Source organism: Nestor notabilis, unplaced genomic scaffold (genome assembly GCF_000696875.1).
Source record: "Nestor notabilis isolate BGI_N333 unplaced genomic scaffold, ASM69687v1 scaffold4885, whole genome shotgun sequence".
NCBI lineage: Eukaryota > Metazoa > Chordata > Aves > Psittaciformes > Psittacidae > Nestor > Nestor notabilis.
This window is the reverse complement of record NW_009929684.1, coordinates 25,316-42,111: the sequence shown is the minus strand read 5'-3', so window position 1 is coordinate 42,111 and position 16,796 is coordinate 25,316. Positions and strand designations below refer to the sequence as shown.

The 16,796-nt window shown below is 34.7% G+C and overlaps 1 protein-coding gene across 1 annotated transcript in view; it reads right to left on the bottom strand.

Moving 5' to 3' along the window:
• LRPPRC (leucine-rich pentatricopeptide repeat containing) overlaps positions 1 to 16,796 on the bottom strand; it is a 77,274-nt gene that overhangs the window by 46,445 nt on the left and 14,033 nt on the right. Inside the window, exons 11-21 of the mRNA XM_010015093.1 lie at positions 16,523 to 16,641; positions 15,799 to 15,892; positions 12,727 to 12,796; positions 9,471 to 9,498; positions 7,132 to 7,192; positions 5,887 to 5,993; positions 5,597 to 5,674; positions 5,212 to 5,265; positions 4,386 to 4,499; positions 3,050 to 3,180; positions 1,567 to 1,652 (exon numbers count right to left, since the gene is read on the bottom strand). Of these exons, the coding sequence (XP_010013395.1) occupies positions 1,567 to 1,652; positions 3,050 to 3,180; positions 4,386 to 4,499; positions 5,212 to 5,265; positions 5,597 to 5,674; positions 5,887 to 5,993; positions 7,132 to 7,192; positions 9,471 to 9,498; positions 12,727 to 12,796; positions 15,799 to 15,892; positions 16,523 to 16,641 (942 nt within the window). The remainder of the gene's footprint in view (positions 1 to 1,566; positions 1,653 to 3,049; positions 3,181 to 4,385; positions 4,500 to 5,211; positions 5,266 to 5,596; positions 5,675 to 5,886; positions 5,994 to 7,131; positions 7,193 to 9,470; positions 9,499 to 12,726; positions 12,797 to 15,798; positions 15,893 to 16,522; positions 16,642 to 16,796) is intronic.

Genomic DNA, 16,796 nt, shown 5'->3' with positions numbered 1-16,796 from the left:
GGAATGCAAATTCTGGCGTATAATGCCGATTTCAAGTTAATTACTACTTGCATTTCTAAACGAGACTACAATTATAAATCCACAATAGCATGGTTTTATCATTTTGCTGCAACTTTGACTACAAATTATAGATAGGAACTGTGTGCCCACTCTGCACCACGTAACCCTGTACAGTCTGCCCTATAGCTGCAAGATTCTACTAAATGGATGCTTTTATCGTTCAATGCTAACATCTGCTAAATCACTCCATTGTTTCTTCAGCAGATGGCTTGTCACGAGGCCAGATAATAAAGATATGTTTACACTGTATATACAGCCAGACTAATGGTCTGATACCGATAGGGCCTGTTTGCTGTGTCGATACTAATTAGCCAAGGAGAGCCAATGAAAGCTTTCTAACAGACTGCATGTTAAAACATTAGGTTCATTAAGCTTCATTAGTAAGGCAGAAATAAACATTTTGGTATATGGAATAAGTGCATTTTTATAATGTCCTTAATTATTGCACAGACGGAATGTTTTGACCGCTTTACATTTGGCTACATTTATGAACTGTTTTATTTTCTGAGGACATTTCTGCTCTTATAAGCAAGCTAATCTTTTCAAGCTGCTTTAATGTAGATGTGGTCACAATCTGATTTATTATAATTTTGAAAACCTCAGCTTTGTTTATTATTTTCTAACAGTAAGCTTAGTAAGAGGCCAAGGCAAATTTCAAAGGAAAATCTTACCAAAAAAAAAAACCAAAAAAAAAAAACCCCACCAACATTTCCTTTTTAATTTTATTGTATAGTTTTTAATATAAAAATATAGCCTTCTGTGCCTAGGCTTGGACCATGCTTTTATGGTGTTACGACTTCTACAAAATCATAGAACTCAATGTTCAGAATCACCTTTTAAAATAGATGACAGCTTAGAGTTCTTTTAAAGATCAACCAAATCATGTAAATTACAGAATTATATTAGACTAAATTACAGAAATTAAAGAGCTAACAGCTTAATGCAAACACCTAGAAATACAAAATAGGCAGTTTGCAGAACACTCATTAACAACCAAAATTTCCAGGCAGTTTGACAGATTTGACTCTAAAATTCAATAACAAACACATAAAAGAATACTAACAGAAAAATATATACCTTATAAAAAGTTAAATGATTTTTTGCAGTACTTGGCTCTTATGAGAAGGTTATGTTTATAGGTTTTATGTTCAGCCTTCAGACCTTCTTAAGCAAAAACAAAGCCATTAGTCTAGGCACATACGCAATTTGTGCCATAAGTCATGATCTTCAAACTCAATCCAAACAGCAATGCTAATAAAAACTAGCTGCAGAAATGCAAAAAGCACTGAGCTGTGCAAATGTAAATGACAAGCTTGCCAATCCATTAAAACTAATGGCCTGCACTGTCCAAGCATCTCTGGTTGAATTCACATGCAAATTTGTATGCAAAATGTTCAAGCACTTTTCAGGACATGATATACCATTAATATCAACTCACATTTTTATTCTTCAGGCAAGATACCTTTATTATATAGCAGAAACACACAATGAAAGCAAATGGATTACCTTCTAGTCTACCATGCTTTCCTAAGACTTCTACCAGTGCTACGTACTTTCCAGTGTCGAGAGCAACAGGTGAATTCTTAGGGAAGCTACAAATTAAGATATTAAGAATTGTATCAACAGAAGTTCACATTTCATGGATTCAGCTTAAAGATTTATTTTCAAAACAACATAACAAAACAGTAACACCGAGAGATAAAATTTATAGTAAGTGTTAGAGGAAAATCTGATAAGACTTTAAAAGATGCATCATAACAACATGATTTAAAAATATTATCCATGCACCTTTCCACCCCCAAACCCCAAAAGTTATATTTTAAAGAACCAAATGGTTTAATTATTTGGTAGTTATTGTATGAAAGAGGGTATTTCCCAGAAGCTTGGGAAGAAAACTTAGTCCACATGGCTCGGGCACAGCTGTATTCTTTTCTGTGAAGAAACTACCTAAAGTAACAAGTTAAAAACTACTACTTTGAAGTTTCTGCTATGTTTCTGCTTTTTTCATTCATTCAGTGTTGTTTCTTTTTGCAACAATTCAAAGAAACAATTCTTAGCAATATTATGCTAAAAGCGAGGCAGATCAGTAAAAACATGCTACTGCAGTGAAGCTCCACTAGAAGACTCAATTTTATTTCACACAGGCTCACTATGGGGCTGTGTCAGAGTAGTAGTACAGCCAAAACCAATACACTACCGTTATTTGCAGAGTGGCAAATTACTTGATATTCATAGCACAATCATTTCAGATAATTTCAAAGACCAGCAAGGTTTAATGAGCACTTGATTGCTACTGTAAACCCAGAGCAAATATAGTGTGAGTGTATACAAGAGAGAAAAGTAACACAAAACTTGTTCTATATCCACTGCAGCATCAGACTGGAAGGAGGCTCTTAAGAGAAAAAGGGAAAGGAGCAAATAGAAGTATCTGCAAGAATTTGCTCTGGGATAATTCACACACATAGTATGTTTTAGCTGGGAGCTAATTTTCATCGCCAAGATACAAGGCTCTGAAGATGAAAAATTATAAGTAGAATGCTTATTGACAGTTTTAAAATAATGTCACCAAACACTGCTATTCTAAAGAGAATATAGGTGCAACGTATTTTAAACACACTCTAGGTGCTTTCTAAGACACAATGCAGGTACTTTTTTCCCCCCCTTAAATTAAGCCAAACTTCAATTTAGGCACTATGTATGTTTAAAAAAAAACCAAACCAGATCCTACATAGCAATTTGCCTAAAAAAAGCCCCAACAAAAAAAAATATATTACTGACCATACAAAGTAGCTGTTTCTGATGTTCAACTATACAAAGCAAATTTTTTTGTTTCAAAAAACCACACCCATGACTGTTTTAAATGCACATACATTGGTGGGGAGAACTAATTAAAAATGGATGAGGGGGTTAATACTCAACCTACTTAATTCAACAAGGTCTGTGTATCAGCATAAATCTCTGTGACATGTTTCAGTGCCGGTGTACTTACACTTTTTCTTTCAGGTTCATTGCCTCTTCTACATTATCATGTCGACAGCACAAATTTATTAAGGCTGCATAGCCACCGACAACCATGTCCGGTTCGTATTTGGCTTTCACTTCAAGGGCTTTTTGCATATTCTAAAAAAGGAACAAAGCAAAGATGTAAAGTAGAGGAAAAGTCAGTATGACATTATGATTCTTCTATGTTCAGTGTGCAGCTACATGACTGCTTTAGTGCTTTTAGTAGCATAGGATCACATTTGAAAACACAGTGCTTTAATGCATAGCAAATCTTAAGAGTGAAAGTCACTTTGCAGAAATTACTATTTTTCTAGAATACCTTTTAGAGTTTTGTGATAGATTTCCAAAGATGTTTTCTTGCTTTATATTTCTAGAATGTTTTAATGTAATACTTTTTTTTTTTTCTTTTTTTAATCCAGACAGACACCATAAAATGATTAACCCAAATTTCAAAACAGTTATTTATTTGGAATTCATAACAACTTTCACCTGGCACAATGCCAAACAGATAACAAAACTACTTTCTAAAGAGTAAGAAACTACTTAATGATCCCATAGAAAGCTTATTTTTTCCCTACTTTCCTATTCATACATTTGACCACTCTGAACTTACAAGGGTGTTTGCTTCTAGTCTTATTTCACATGCAAAATTGTAGAGACAGACAGCTGAGAATCACTCTTTCTAAATTGTATTCTTAGGAACACAGAATATTGTGCTATCATCTGCACAACTGTTACTGTTCCTATATATACAGCTTTATAGGCAGGATCATACTGAACAAGAAACTGAATAAAAGTGTGGTGATACCCCACAAATTACAGACACACACTAAATGAATGTAAACTACAGCTGGACGCCTGCCGAATGAAGGCAAGAGACCCTTTATCTCAGAAGAGCTTTCCTCCTGCAGGAAAATGGAATTTCAATCCCTGCATTAACAACCTAGTAATATTTGAATTGCAAATGACTAGTGCATGTATCAGTTGCTTGACAATCTAGATATAAGAGACCGGAGCCATGGCTTGAAAGGACATTTGGCATGTATGATAAACCTATCACAGCTGTTACTATCATTCACTTTGCAGATTATTGTAAACAAACTTCAGCAACCCCAAAACATGCCATTCAAGGTGTTGCTGAAATTAGTTAACCTTTTGATTTAATTGCTTTTTGCACTTATGTTTGATTTATAAGCATCAAACCATGAAACCTCAAGCACTGCACTTGTCTTTGCTTAACCATGTCTTTCCATAATACAGTCATTTATGTCCCTTTAAAAATATAGCTGTGTTTCCAATTATCTCTGCAATGCTTAAGATACCTCTTCTTCACAAAGAGCATGTATGAGTTGTTTCAAGACATCTGTAATAGGCTGGTTTTCAGCTTTTTGCTTTTCTAGTTTCTTCTCCAAAGCAGACACGTCAGATTTAGCACTCTAAATGGAGGTAACAGAAAGAATGTCAATTGCAAAAACACCGTTCCCTGAACAACTTGTCGGATCACTTTAATAAAAGACAGACAAAATAATCCTCTTCTTTCATACTCTAAGAAATTTTTTAATCATTTAAGGTGCTTTTATCTGTTTAAATAGTACATACTAATTGAAGATTTGACTCAGAATGCAGTAAAAAAACCGTTAAGTAGCATATCTACAAAGGTCAACACTACTATTTCTCTCATACTCGGTTCTTTGTGTTCAGGGAAGCAGGGAATAGAAGCCTGTTTCTTCCTCCATCTCTACTCTGCTCAGATCAGAGATGTAAAGGCTTGACATTCCACCATTAGAAGCAGTATGGATTTATATGGTTCCTGCCACTCAAGTGGATCACTGTAATTTACAAGCATGAATTAAGCCTCATACCACCAGTGTAACTAAGTAGAACTTAAAAAAAAAATACATACTAGACAGGGAAACTGAGTCATGAAACCTCTGCCAACTCCAAGGTCAAGTATCAGGTCTATGTGAAAATCTGGATAGCCTCTACTCCTACTTTGGAAAGTAACCTCTGAACTTCAAATGGTAGATTTAAATAACGCTAATATACTTCCATGATCTGAAAGCTAGTGATTAGACTTCATCTAAAAACCCATATCCAAACATTGTTATTACAGTAAGAACAAGCATAGCTATCTGTGAATTTACTTACTTCTGGAATGTTGTCTGTAGACAGGATTTTTTTATGAGACAGTAACCTTGCATCCTAAAACGTAGTAAGACAAAGATATCACAAATCCCCCCCAAAAAAGTTCAACCCTTAAGCATACTGTGCTAAAAATGTTCAAGTTAATTATATAATTGCAATATAAAAAAAAAAAGCTGTATTCTACAGTATTAATACACTGACTTGAAAAAGCACTTTTTAAATGTATCTCTTTCACATACGAAATGAAAACAGCTTCAACTGAAAAATCTTGGAAAGATTAAAAAGCTTACATATAATCACTGCATAACAATATTTATTTTGTGAAGGAGAATATAGTTACAGAGTACAGATTTTTTAGCTTCAAAATAATTGCTATAGAACCACAGACCTTAATTAATTCAGGAACTTGAGAGGAGTCCAGCAGTCTGCAAATGCCGCTGTAGTGGTTTGTAGGGATAACTATATTCTGTACCAAGAGGTGGGGAAAAAATTATATGAGTTTTGAAACACAACCAAACTGAAATTTGTCTAACAGAAATTATCTCAGACGTAATTCAAGTCTCCAGCTCTTGCATGTCATTGAGAAGTGGTCTGGTTGTACTTAAAAGCAGCAATTTCAAATCTAATAGATACATGTCAGGCAGGACAGGCATTATGTAGCAAAAAATGAAATGGTACCATCTTCTTCAGCTGATGGAAGTATTGTCTCAAACGCTCCTCCTTGGCCTGTACCTCTGAGTCACTCATGCTGTCAATCAAGTGATAAAGAAAATAGCCAACAGCTTCTGTGGAAAAAAACAAGAGAAAGCATTCCACTAAAATTACTGAGACTGTCATGTTATCAAGATTAATTTATAAGAAATCATTTTGGTGTGAGATGTCACCCTGATGAGAGGCTCTGGAATGGCAACAATGATCACTGAGGCATAGAGATTATGTGGTTCGGGAGCACATATCTAACTGGTGAGTGAAAGGAATATTAATTATTTTCAGACCTAGTGACAGCTTTTCAGTACAGAATCTTACTTCAATCTATTTTTTCCACTACTGTGTGACAGAAGTGGTACTGCCCAAGGCCTTCCCCCCCTTTCCTGCCCGCTACCCCAAATAGTTGCCACAAATATTTTGTCATTGCTCAAAAGAAGGAACAGACTTCTAACGCTTTGCATATTTATTCTGTACATTTTACACATTATATTCCATTACTAAGCCACATTAAGTAGTGCAATATTAATATAAGAACATAAAAAAGGTTTTAAACATTAGCTCAACTAATACTAAAGAAGCTGCCTATTAGCCAATGAAAATCAAGATGAACAGATTTTAGCAAATCGTGCTACGTTTATTATCTATGGTAGTGTAAAAACATATGGGGTACTGTTGCCAAGAATAGGAAAAGCATCAATTATTGTCTTCTCAAAGGCTAGCTTTCCATAAATGCCCTTGTCCCTCTGGCCCTGACAAGAGGAAAAAAACCCCTCTTTTTAAAAACCAGATTATTTAGAAAGATATACTTATTTCAAACTAGAACATTTTGGATGTTAAGTACCATTTCCTTTCATGAAATCAGAAGAGCTACTAAAGGTAAAACTAAGTCGAAAGACTTTGTTCTTTTTTCCTTTATTCTTTTTTTTTTTTTTTTTTAAGTATTTAAACACTGATACTATGTCCATTCTAAATCTCTTTTGGTCCATAAATTTAGAAAAATAAATCACTATCAGCAAGATTTACCTCTAAAAAAAGACCTTATGGATCTCACAAAATATGCTCTGATTATTCGAATCAGGATTTTACCCAACATGTTTTCAAATTTCACTTTCAAAAAGAAGCAATCAGTGTTTACTGTTGTAATCCCTCAAACCCATCATTACACAGAAGAACGGATTTGTGGATAAGTTACAATCACAGAAATTGAAACTCTACCAGTTGGTCCTGCTGCAGGCATCAGGCAGTAACGTTCATCCTTGTACAACACTTCTGTTATCTGGTAAGACAGAATAATCGTACATAGCAGCCAAAAGCAGCAAGCAAGGACAAATAGTATCTGAAATTGAATTCTCAAAATAATAAAGCATTTCTCTGTTAAACTATTATTCTTTACCACATCATAGTAATTCCCTAAGAAATACAAAAGTTTTTTTTGTAAATAATAGGCTTTCCTTGAAAAAAAATATTTCAAGCAAAGTGCTTTCTGAGGTATGGCAGTAAGACAGACACTCCAGTATTCTGTTTATGTATCATTCCACACAAAGTTAGCTACTGTAAGACATTGCTTAAAGCAAGTATTAACCAATGTCGCCCCCGGAGATGCTACAATTATGTTCCAATTTACTGAAAGGCTGAAATTGGCCCATAAAGCTTTTTTTTTTTTTAATTTATTTTGAACTAACCAAATACATAAATAGAGGAACACAATTTATCATGCTCTACTACATTTAAGATAACTAGTACAGCTATTGTAAATAAGTGCAATTTTGAATGACAAAATATGCGTTCATAACATTAATTGGACTAAATTCAGCACACATGCCATCAGTCATACAAACTGAAGGAATACATACATTTTACTTCAGCAGAAGAGAAGCATTTACTCCAAAGCCTCCACATCCTACACACAAATGCTTTAACCTAAACTACAGCACTTTAAAAAGCCATCTGACTATTCTTACGGAAATTACTTCATCTCTAATTAAAATCTGAGATTTTAAGTATTTCAAGAATGTTGCTTTATCTGCCATGATTCTAGAATGCAATCTCAAAGAAGTTTGACGTAAATACATTCCCACTGTTGAAGTGCTGTATTTCAAGCAATGGTAATTATAATGAAAATGGATAAAGCCAGAAAATACCAAATGTACAAAGGAACATTGTAGCTACCACTTCTTATTCTACCAACACTACCTACGCTGTGCACAGTTAAACTACAGCCGCCTTCTGCCCTTTTACCCTCATCTTCATATGACAAATCAAGACACACTACAATAAAAATCAAAGAAAGTCAAGGTAACACAGTTTTTGTTCTTGGTCAAATCTCAGGAACACCAAAAAGGATGGATAAGAGAAAAAAACCTGTGTGAATGGGTGATATTATTTCTAAAGCTAAGTATCTCTTTCCCAAGTTAGCATTTCTTATTCCAGAATGTCAATGAATGTATTTACTCATAAATTTAGTGAAGATAACAAATTGTATCTTTCTTCCATTGTGGAGAACAGCAGAAGTAACTAGATACTACTTCTTGTGCAGACCACTATTACTTGAGTCCTCTGAGTGTCCTTAAAAATTAATTTCATAATAGGAGTAATAAGAGATGCCTTTTTTTTTTTTTTCTTTCCCCACCTTCCCTTTTTATTTTTTAAACGCAAAAAGAGAGAGATAGATGCAGAGGACAAAAACATCCTCTCACTATAATCTTCATGCAACATAAAAAGGTAGTAAATTACAAAAAACCCCTCCTCTCACAAGCTATACCCAATTTAAATGAATCATTAATCAGTGACTTTCCAAACTACAACTTTTATTTCATTCCAAGATTTCTTCGCAAAATTGAAAATATACTGCAAGTCATGTACTTGTTTATTAATCAGCAGGTACAGTATCAAAGACAAGAAGACAAAATGCATAGTGCATCCCTTTGAAATTCTGTAACCACATCCCAGGCCATATCTGCCAATATTTCCTGTGCTCTAGTGCTCTGCAAAATTTATTGACCAAGTTATATTGCGGTGTCTTTCTAATGTAGCCCGTATCAGAGAGGGCAAAAAGAACAGTCATTTCCCCTTGAATTCATCCAGGTAATTCTTTTACCTGGCTTTGCATTCGGTGTTTTAAGTTATATAACTGAAACTTTAGAACTCTAGTTATGCCTTATTATTTTACTAGTTCTACCGTGGGGATAGGAAGAAAGCTTAGGGAAGACACAAAAGGAAATTTTACAGTCAGACTGCACAACCATGTCAGACTTACTTCCAGAATCTACAACTACGTACTACCTTCAGCTATAACAACACTGATCTAGAAATTGAAGTAGCATAAACTACACTACATGGTAATACCATATTTGATTTTTTCCAATTACACTTAGCTGTCCAATTTGAAAACTCAATTTCATACAGTTGTACAATCTACCATTGACAAAAGTCTTGCTCAAATTGATCAGGTCTACAGTTAATTGGGCTCAGAATTCAGACATTCAGAAATGCATCATAAACATGCAATACCTAAAGAACTAGATTTTATTTACAGCATTACTATCTCCACTTACCTTGCTCCAAAGCTGTACATCATCTGAGCTGAAGAGGGCAGCAAAGGATAACAAATTAAAAGCAATAAAATGGTTTTTAGTTTTGTATCTCTTTTTAAAAAAAAAAAAAAAAAAGATAATTTACACTGAGAATCTTTAATAGATCATTATAAATGACTATAAATTAATGAATTATATCAATAAAAATGTCATTGCCACATACTGCTTATATCAGCTTTGTACAGAATGAACATTCTACTTTTTACTATACTGCATACAGTCATAGTTTCTCCTAAATAACTTAAAATAATGCAGCAATCCAAACAGATAGCTAAGGCTACAAAGAATATATTTTAGTTTCATTTTTAGTTCAATCTTTTAACATACCCTAATTGTATTTTTTAATTTATACTTCGTTCTATTTAGCATTTCAAGAAGATAAGCTTCACACAAACAAGTCATACTTTACATAGCACTCGATATGTCATATTTGCTAGGGCAAAAACCTAGACTCCTCAGCATTAAAATCAGATTGTTAGTATAGACAAGTACAGACAGCTATAAATATATTTAATCCAATCTCTTAAGTTACGTTTATTATAGTGAGATAAATAGATGTTTTAAAAAACATTTCTGTTTAAAAAAAAACCAAACAGAAAACAAAACATAGAAGAACTCTAATTTCTTCCTTCATAGAACAGGACAGAACTTGAAAGAGAGCACTTCTCTGATTGTCACCAGGTTACAACCAAGGACCAAACGTCAACCAGTTCACTAAAGTATAATAATCCCAATATATTAAAATGCTAACCAGTTCACTGAAGTACAAAAAGCTTAACATATTCCTATAATTTGAAGAACATAAAAATTCTCGCTAGCAGCTGTAACTTTTCAACAACCATAAAGCAGCATTAACCTAGAAAAGGCTTAAAGATCAAAAACTTACAACCTTGTTCTATCTTCTTGTAATTCTCATATGGGGAAAATAATATGTCAGTCTGAACAGCTGCATAGAAACTTGAAAGCATTCGGAGAAGTTTAGGATTTTATTTAGGAGGTTTAAGCCTGTGAAACGTTTATTTTTTCTGTGCAACTGCCATTTGTATTTGAAAACGAGTCAAACGCAGGTCCACACTGGGTGGTGAGGGGGGAATATAATGCTATCTGTGAGGTTAGTTAAGCTTTCCTAGGTGAACTGGCTCCACTACTGACGGCATGACAATGAACTGCAGATATCAAATGCATCAATTTCCCAAAGTACTTGACTCTGAAATAGTAATGGTACATCAGGCAGACAGAATGGGAATACTTCGAAGCAGTTACTAGAGAAGAGAAGCTTCTAAAGAAATCCATAAACTAGTCTGCCACAGACATTGTTCCTGTATCCCTGGTGTCCATACCCTGTACTTTTGTACGCCAGTCCTAAACTCTACTCATTTGAACATTTGAGACCTGCATTTAGACATAAAATTTTGCTGTGGTCTTTACAAAAGAAAACGTACAAATACTCTTTTCTTCTATCCTATCATATACTCAAGCTTCATTTTCAGGCTGTTCTAACCATTACAGTTAAAATAGAAAAGGAAACATGAACTGGCATGCTTTCAGAAACAATGTAAGGGTGAAACCTGAGCACAGCCAACCTTGTACATAGCTTCTGAAGCCAAGTAGCAATGAAGGCAGAAGAGAGATTAATATTAAAGAAAAAATAAACTAAAAAGCAAGCAAACAAACCAAACCACCACACTAACAAAAAAAAACAAATAAAAAACCCCAAAAAACCCACAACACCAAAACAAAAAACTACACACCAAAAAAAAACCAACCAAAAAACCAACAAAACAAAAACTCAAAAAACCCACCAAGAAAACCCCAACCTCAATTTTCCTCAGAATTCCAAGTTTTTAGCCCAAATGTCCAACAACTGTTGAAATCACAACACTAGTAACTGTTTCACTTGAAGAGAGTAAGATTCTTCAAGAGGTATTTTCACAATACAAATTGTTAACAATTTAAAAATCCTTCAAATTGCATCCTTAACACCTGCACCCCAGTGGTAGGGGTATTTCTTGATAGCATTGGTTATGTCCAGTAAACACTAGCATGGGTTCCTTTCCACCGCAAGTCCTACTTCAATTGAATATTCATCTACACTTGCAGAGAAAGACTGTTTCAAAAAATCTGTTAATTAATACATCTGAAATGGACAATTCTGGGGCTAACAACTAAAATGAATACCTCTGTTGGATCTAAAACATTATTTCATTTATCCCTTGGACATCAAGGTCAGCTACTGACTAGTTAACAAACCCAATTTAGACACTGATTTGCTTTTTTTCATCCTCTTCTCATAGGAGAGCAGGACCAGCTAGATACAACTTGCAATTTACTAGGAAATTATTTTGGTCATCTTGGCCTGGTATGTTTTATTAATCTCCAACCTAAACATACTTACATCTCATAGCCATCATAGAATTTTAGGAAATGACTTAGTCAACAAAACCAGCCTTCAGATTCTGGTCCTCAGTAGTCTTAAGTGACCTCTCGAATTCCCAGTAGCGCAGGTGCACTGTAAGAAAACCTCATCCGCAGCTCTTTGACTGGGGCAAACAGTGAATGACAGAAATGCTTGCTAATCCACATACACCTGCAGGGTCCCCTTAAACTTATGCAAGCTAGCAAGGAACCCTCACTGCAAAACAGGACCGTATGGCTGTGAATATAAAGTCATTAAAATGTAGCACAATAGCTGGCATTCAGTATGAGTATTTGGGAGTCATATTAACCCAGAGGGCACAGAAAGCTATCAGATGTAGAATATGCCTGGCTCTTACTGGTATTTCATCATCATTAAGCACTCATTTGCTTTAATGGTTATTAGTGATAATCTATAGGGAAATCTTACATTAGCATAGCAGTTCATAAACAAAAAGAGTGAATAAAGATAAAACCCCAAATGTCTACTACCCTGAAGTTTATATACTGTCAAATACCACAGAACAAGCAAGGACAGTGAAGTTCTTTTTAATCTAGTGTATATGTAATACTTCAAAGGTAGGCTTATATATAGCAGAGGCAAGGAAACCAGGGAGAACAGGCAGGTACAGAGATATCCTTCAGATCTGCTATACCTGGAACCATGCTTTTCAATGTTCAAACATGGACTGGAGGGAAAGACTGCACAGACTTGCATACAACAAGGCAAAAAAAAAAAAAATAATAACAAGAGAAGGAACTTTGCTAGAGGAAAAAATGAGGTATTATATAGCAAACTTACCTTTTAAAACCCGAAATGAGGCTGCTTCTGATCTGACGAATATCAATACGAGGTGTGCTTGCTGAAGTCACTGTAAATGAAAGAAATGTTTTTAAGCAGTCATCGTACAAAAAACCAAACAAAAAAACCCACAAAAACAAAACCAAAACCACTAAAAAAAAAAAAATTCCTGGACTGCCACAACTCGGAAGGCCATGTAAATAGGGTGTCATCAGGAGAACTATTTTGTTAGTTCAGTAAATGCTGGGTAAACATTTGTAAACCAGAATTTCAAACACCAAGGGATTTGAAACAGTCCTGGTTTTATCAGCTCTAAATGTGCTCCATTTCAAAAGGGATCAAATATTCTAAATGTGAGATTTCCCCCTCTTTATTGCCTTTAATGCCAATAGTTAATACATTAGTCTTTTATACAAATTAGTAATTGGAGTAAGCATCTTACCTGTAAAAAAGTACAAAACTGAAGAAAGTATTATGTTCCAAAAAGAAAACAAACCCCAAACCGTCCTAACCAAGACACTAGAAAAACTGTAAAATTACTTAAAATTAGATGACCATGAGAGGTCATTTACAGTTCTGCTCTTGTCCTCATCTTCACATCATTGCTTGGCTAAATATTCCAAAACAGTCTACCTTCTTCATCTAGAATTGCTGTTTCTCATTCTAGCACCACAGTCCAAGCAAAGAAAGAAAATACAGTAGTAGATGCATTTAAGTCCTCTATGAAGTTATTATCATCTGACTTTACTATCATGATATATTTAACCTGAATGCCCGGGGCCCTTTCATCAAGGGCAGGAGTATGGTATATGGTAGAAGAGAAGTGAAATAAAAGCACCAGCTCTATAAGAACATGGGACATAAAAGGCAGGAACAACATGTTAAAACCACTCCTTAGGCTAACTCTAGGCATTTAGAAAATTTAAAGTTTTAAATGTTGGAATGTTTATTCTAGTTTGAAAATCTCAGGTAAAGTTGGTTTCAAGAAGCCCTCAATACAATCTTCCTCCAGTGGTATATTAAACTTTTTGCTCATAAAAAGATGAGCAGAAAAGCATCTTAGTATGCTCAGCTGCTGCTGACAATCGGCAACCTGGTTTCCTTAGCAACAAACAAGTCTGAGAAAATCAAGGGGCTGACAATGAAGTGGAATGGAACGGCGTGATAAAGGGAAAAAGCAGCTCTCATGTATGCCGCCTTATGCGGCCAGATTCCTCAGCTGATGCTTCGTAGTTTTCATCTTGTCAGTAGCAGAAATCTATATATTATAAGACGTGAGAAGCTGAATCAATACACGTAGATAGCAACCAGCATTAACAACCAACCTTCACCTCCCCTGACTACACTGATGAGAAAATCTTCAACTATTTTCCATACAGCATCTATTTTTCCCTCTTTGTAATACTGCAAAAGGAGCCAAGTCAAGAAAAAAAAAAGAAAAAAAAAAAAAAAAGAAAAATCAGCTGTTTAATATCTGTGCCTTATCATTATACAGGTGCTAATTAGATTTACTAGCATTCATTTCAGCTTGGTAAACTATTTACGGGAGTACCTTCCTTTAAAGCTCAAGTTCAAAAGAAATTTTGTATGCCTCCATGAATTATTAACCCTAGCCTTTGTAAACAGAAATACCACTACAAGATTCAAATTCAACACACAGACAACAGCTATAGAGTACACTATGCTAGACTAATTGCATGATGGTAACACAGAATTCATCCTACATGTGCCTGTATCACACTTTCAATATCAAATACATCTACCATATACCAGACACACATGTATTTGTGCCTTGTAACATGTTAAAACTTGACTATTTCAGTTAAGGAAAATGAGTATGAAGGGGGGCATTTACTTTCTCATGCATGGAAAAAACAGCAACAGAAACCCAAAACCAAAACGCTCCCCAAGAAACTATTTCACCTTTCAGAAGAAATTTCATTGCTCTAATAAACAGTTACCCTTCCAAAAAATTCCATTCAAATTTATTTTAGGTGTTTCATTTGTCATGGTTTTTTGTTTGGGATTGTTTTGGTGGGTTTTTTTTGGCCGTGAGAACAAACAAAATGATGGAAGGTTCACTAATTGATAAATCTCCAATACAGAAATTAAATCACTGATTAATAACTACTCAATTTTTTCATTTTCAACACAACAGCTTCCCAGGGTCATGGTGTATAGACTACATATTTCTGTATTTGTTAAAAATAAAACAGTTAATGACAATTGCAACAAAAGATTGCTTAAGCTCTTCTTTGAACCTTGGACACATAAAACTGTTTGAAAAAAAGACCTCTTTGTATCAGATTTAGTCCAAATTTAGATATTTTATTACCATCTTAGTATAGTATGCAAATAAAACCTGTTTGTTTTAAAATCTGAGAAGAAAGATACATTCCTACTTAACCAAGCAAACCATCCCATCCCATACATTCAGTCAATGACATGCATTAAGTTTTGCAAGCACCGAGCATCAGCACCATTTTTGGAAAAAACTCTTAAAAACTGATTAATTCATGCTGTTACAACTTCATCACCTAATAAACCCATCAAACTTATACTTCCATGACCAACAGACCAGCAGAGCAGCCTCAGGTTAACTCACTGTCAATCAGCTCTTTAAAGCTGGTTCTTTCATTAGTAATTCTGTAGTACTTCAGAGCCATATTGTTAGACTGGCATGCTGTTACAAATGGCGCTGCAAACAAAAACCATCCCCGGACCAACAACTTTACCATCACTGTGCAAGGTAAATTGTTTCCTTAAGCCCTCTAAGTACGAAGGATCATAACTGTGACACAATCACGGCAAAGCTGTGATTTGTAACAATCTCATATATAAATCTCATGGCCAAGTTCAATATTGAAAAATAAATTAACTGTAATATGTTGTCCAGAACTGGTAGTTTCAAACAGTCTGACATCTCACCATAGGGGACCTCATACAAAAGCTTTGCTCATGTTTCCCACATATCTTTACCCCTCATATATTAATTCATGTAAATCTCCTAGTCTACAACCAATCAATGCTACCACCAAGTACATAGTAACATGCAGCACGAAAAATACTTACACAGAGAAAGAACATTGTTCAGTCTTCCATTTACTGCTTCGTATCTTATTTCTGCTACAGAGAGTCCAACAGTTTCAAACAGGCAGTCATTTTTCTAGAGATAAAGCAATCAATCATTGTACACACAGGGAAGACTTCCTGATACTTCGTATTTTTAAATGCTTGCCAAGGACATTGGAATGCTTGTATTGATAGTCACTGAGAACATAGAAGCTGCTCTACAGAAGTCTACATGGCTAGCCAGGTAAGTTGCTACTGATAAAAATTATACAGATTTTTTATTGAAATCAATTGCAAGAGACAAAATTACCAAAAATCAAAAAGAGTGGGACAGTTAAACTTAGTCTGCAATTCCCAATTCTTGAAGCAAATTAAAAAAAGTTAAAAAAAAAAAAAAAAAAATCACCAGAAACATCTCTAATACTTTTAATTCTCAGTAAAAGAACATAATTAATTTATTTAGTTATCCACTTGAGGAAACAGAAAGCTAGTAAGTCTTGAGATAAGTATCTCAGATACAGAAGAAAGAAAAGCAGCAGGAGAAAGACAAGGTAAACAAACCATCGGTGCAATGACTATTTCAAAAGTAATCTAGATACTCTGAATAGGCTTCATCAGACCAAGTTCATGTCTAGGGCACTACTGGGATTTAAAGCCTTCACAGAGAACATGGAAAACCAAGCCATGAAATAGCCATTTTTATGAATTCTAAATTTAAACTCACCTTCAGCTGGGCACGGGCAGTTTCACTATCAGCAAAATTTTTAAAAACATAGTCTGCGTATGTCTCTGTATCAAGTTCCACCCCCAACTTGTGCATCACTTTGAGGACCTCAAAGATACCTATCAAGGCAAAATTGGTAAGGCTTAAGCATTTCAGAAGAATGAAAGACTTGTCTCCTTGATTTCCCTCCTTGATACTGCCACACAAAATTCTACTTTTTTATATTTGGTGTAAATAAAGTTCTTAATTGTGAAACTTACACCAGATTAAGTAA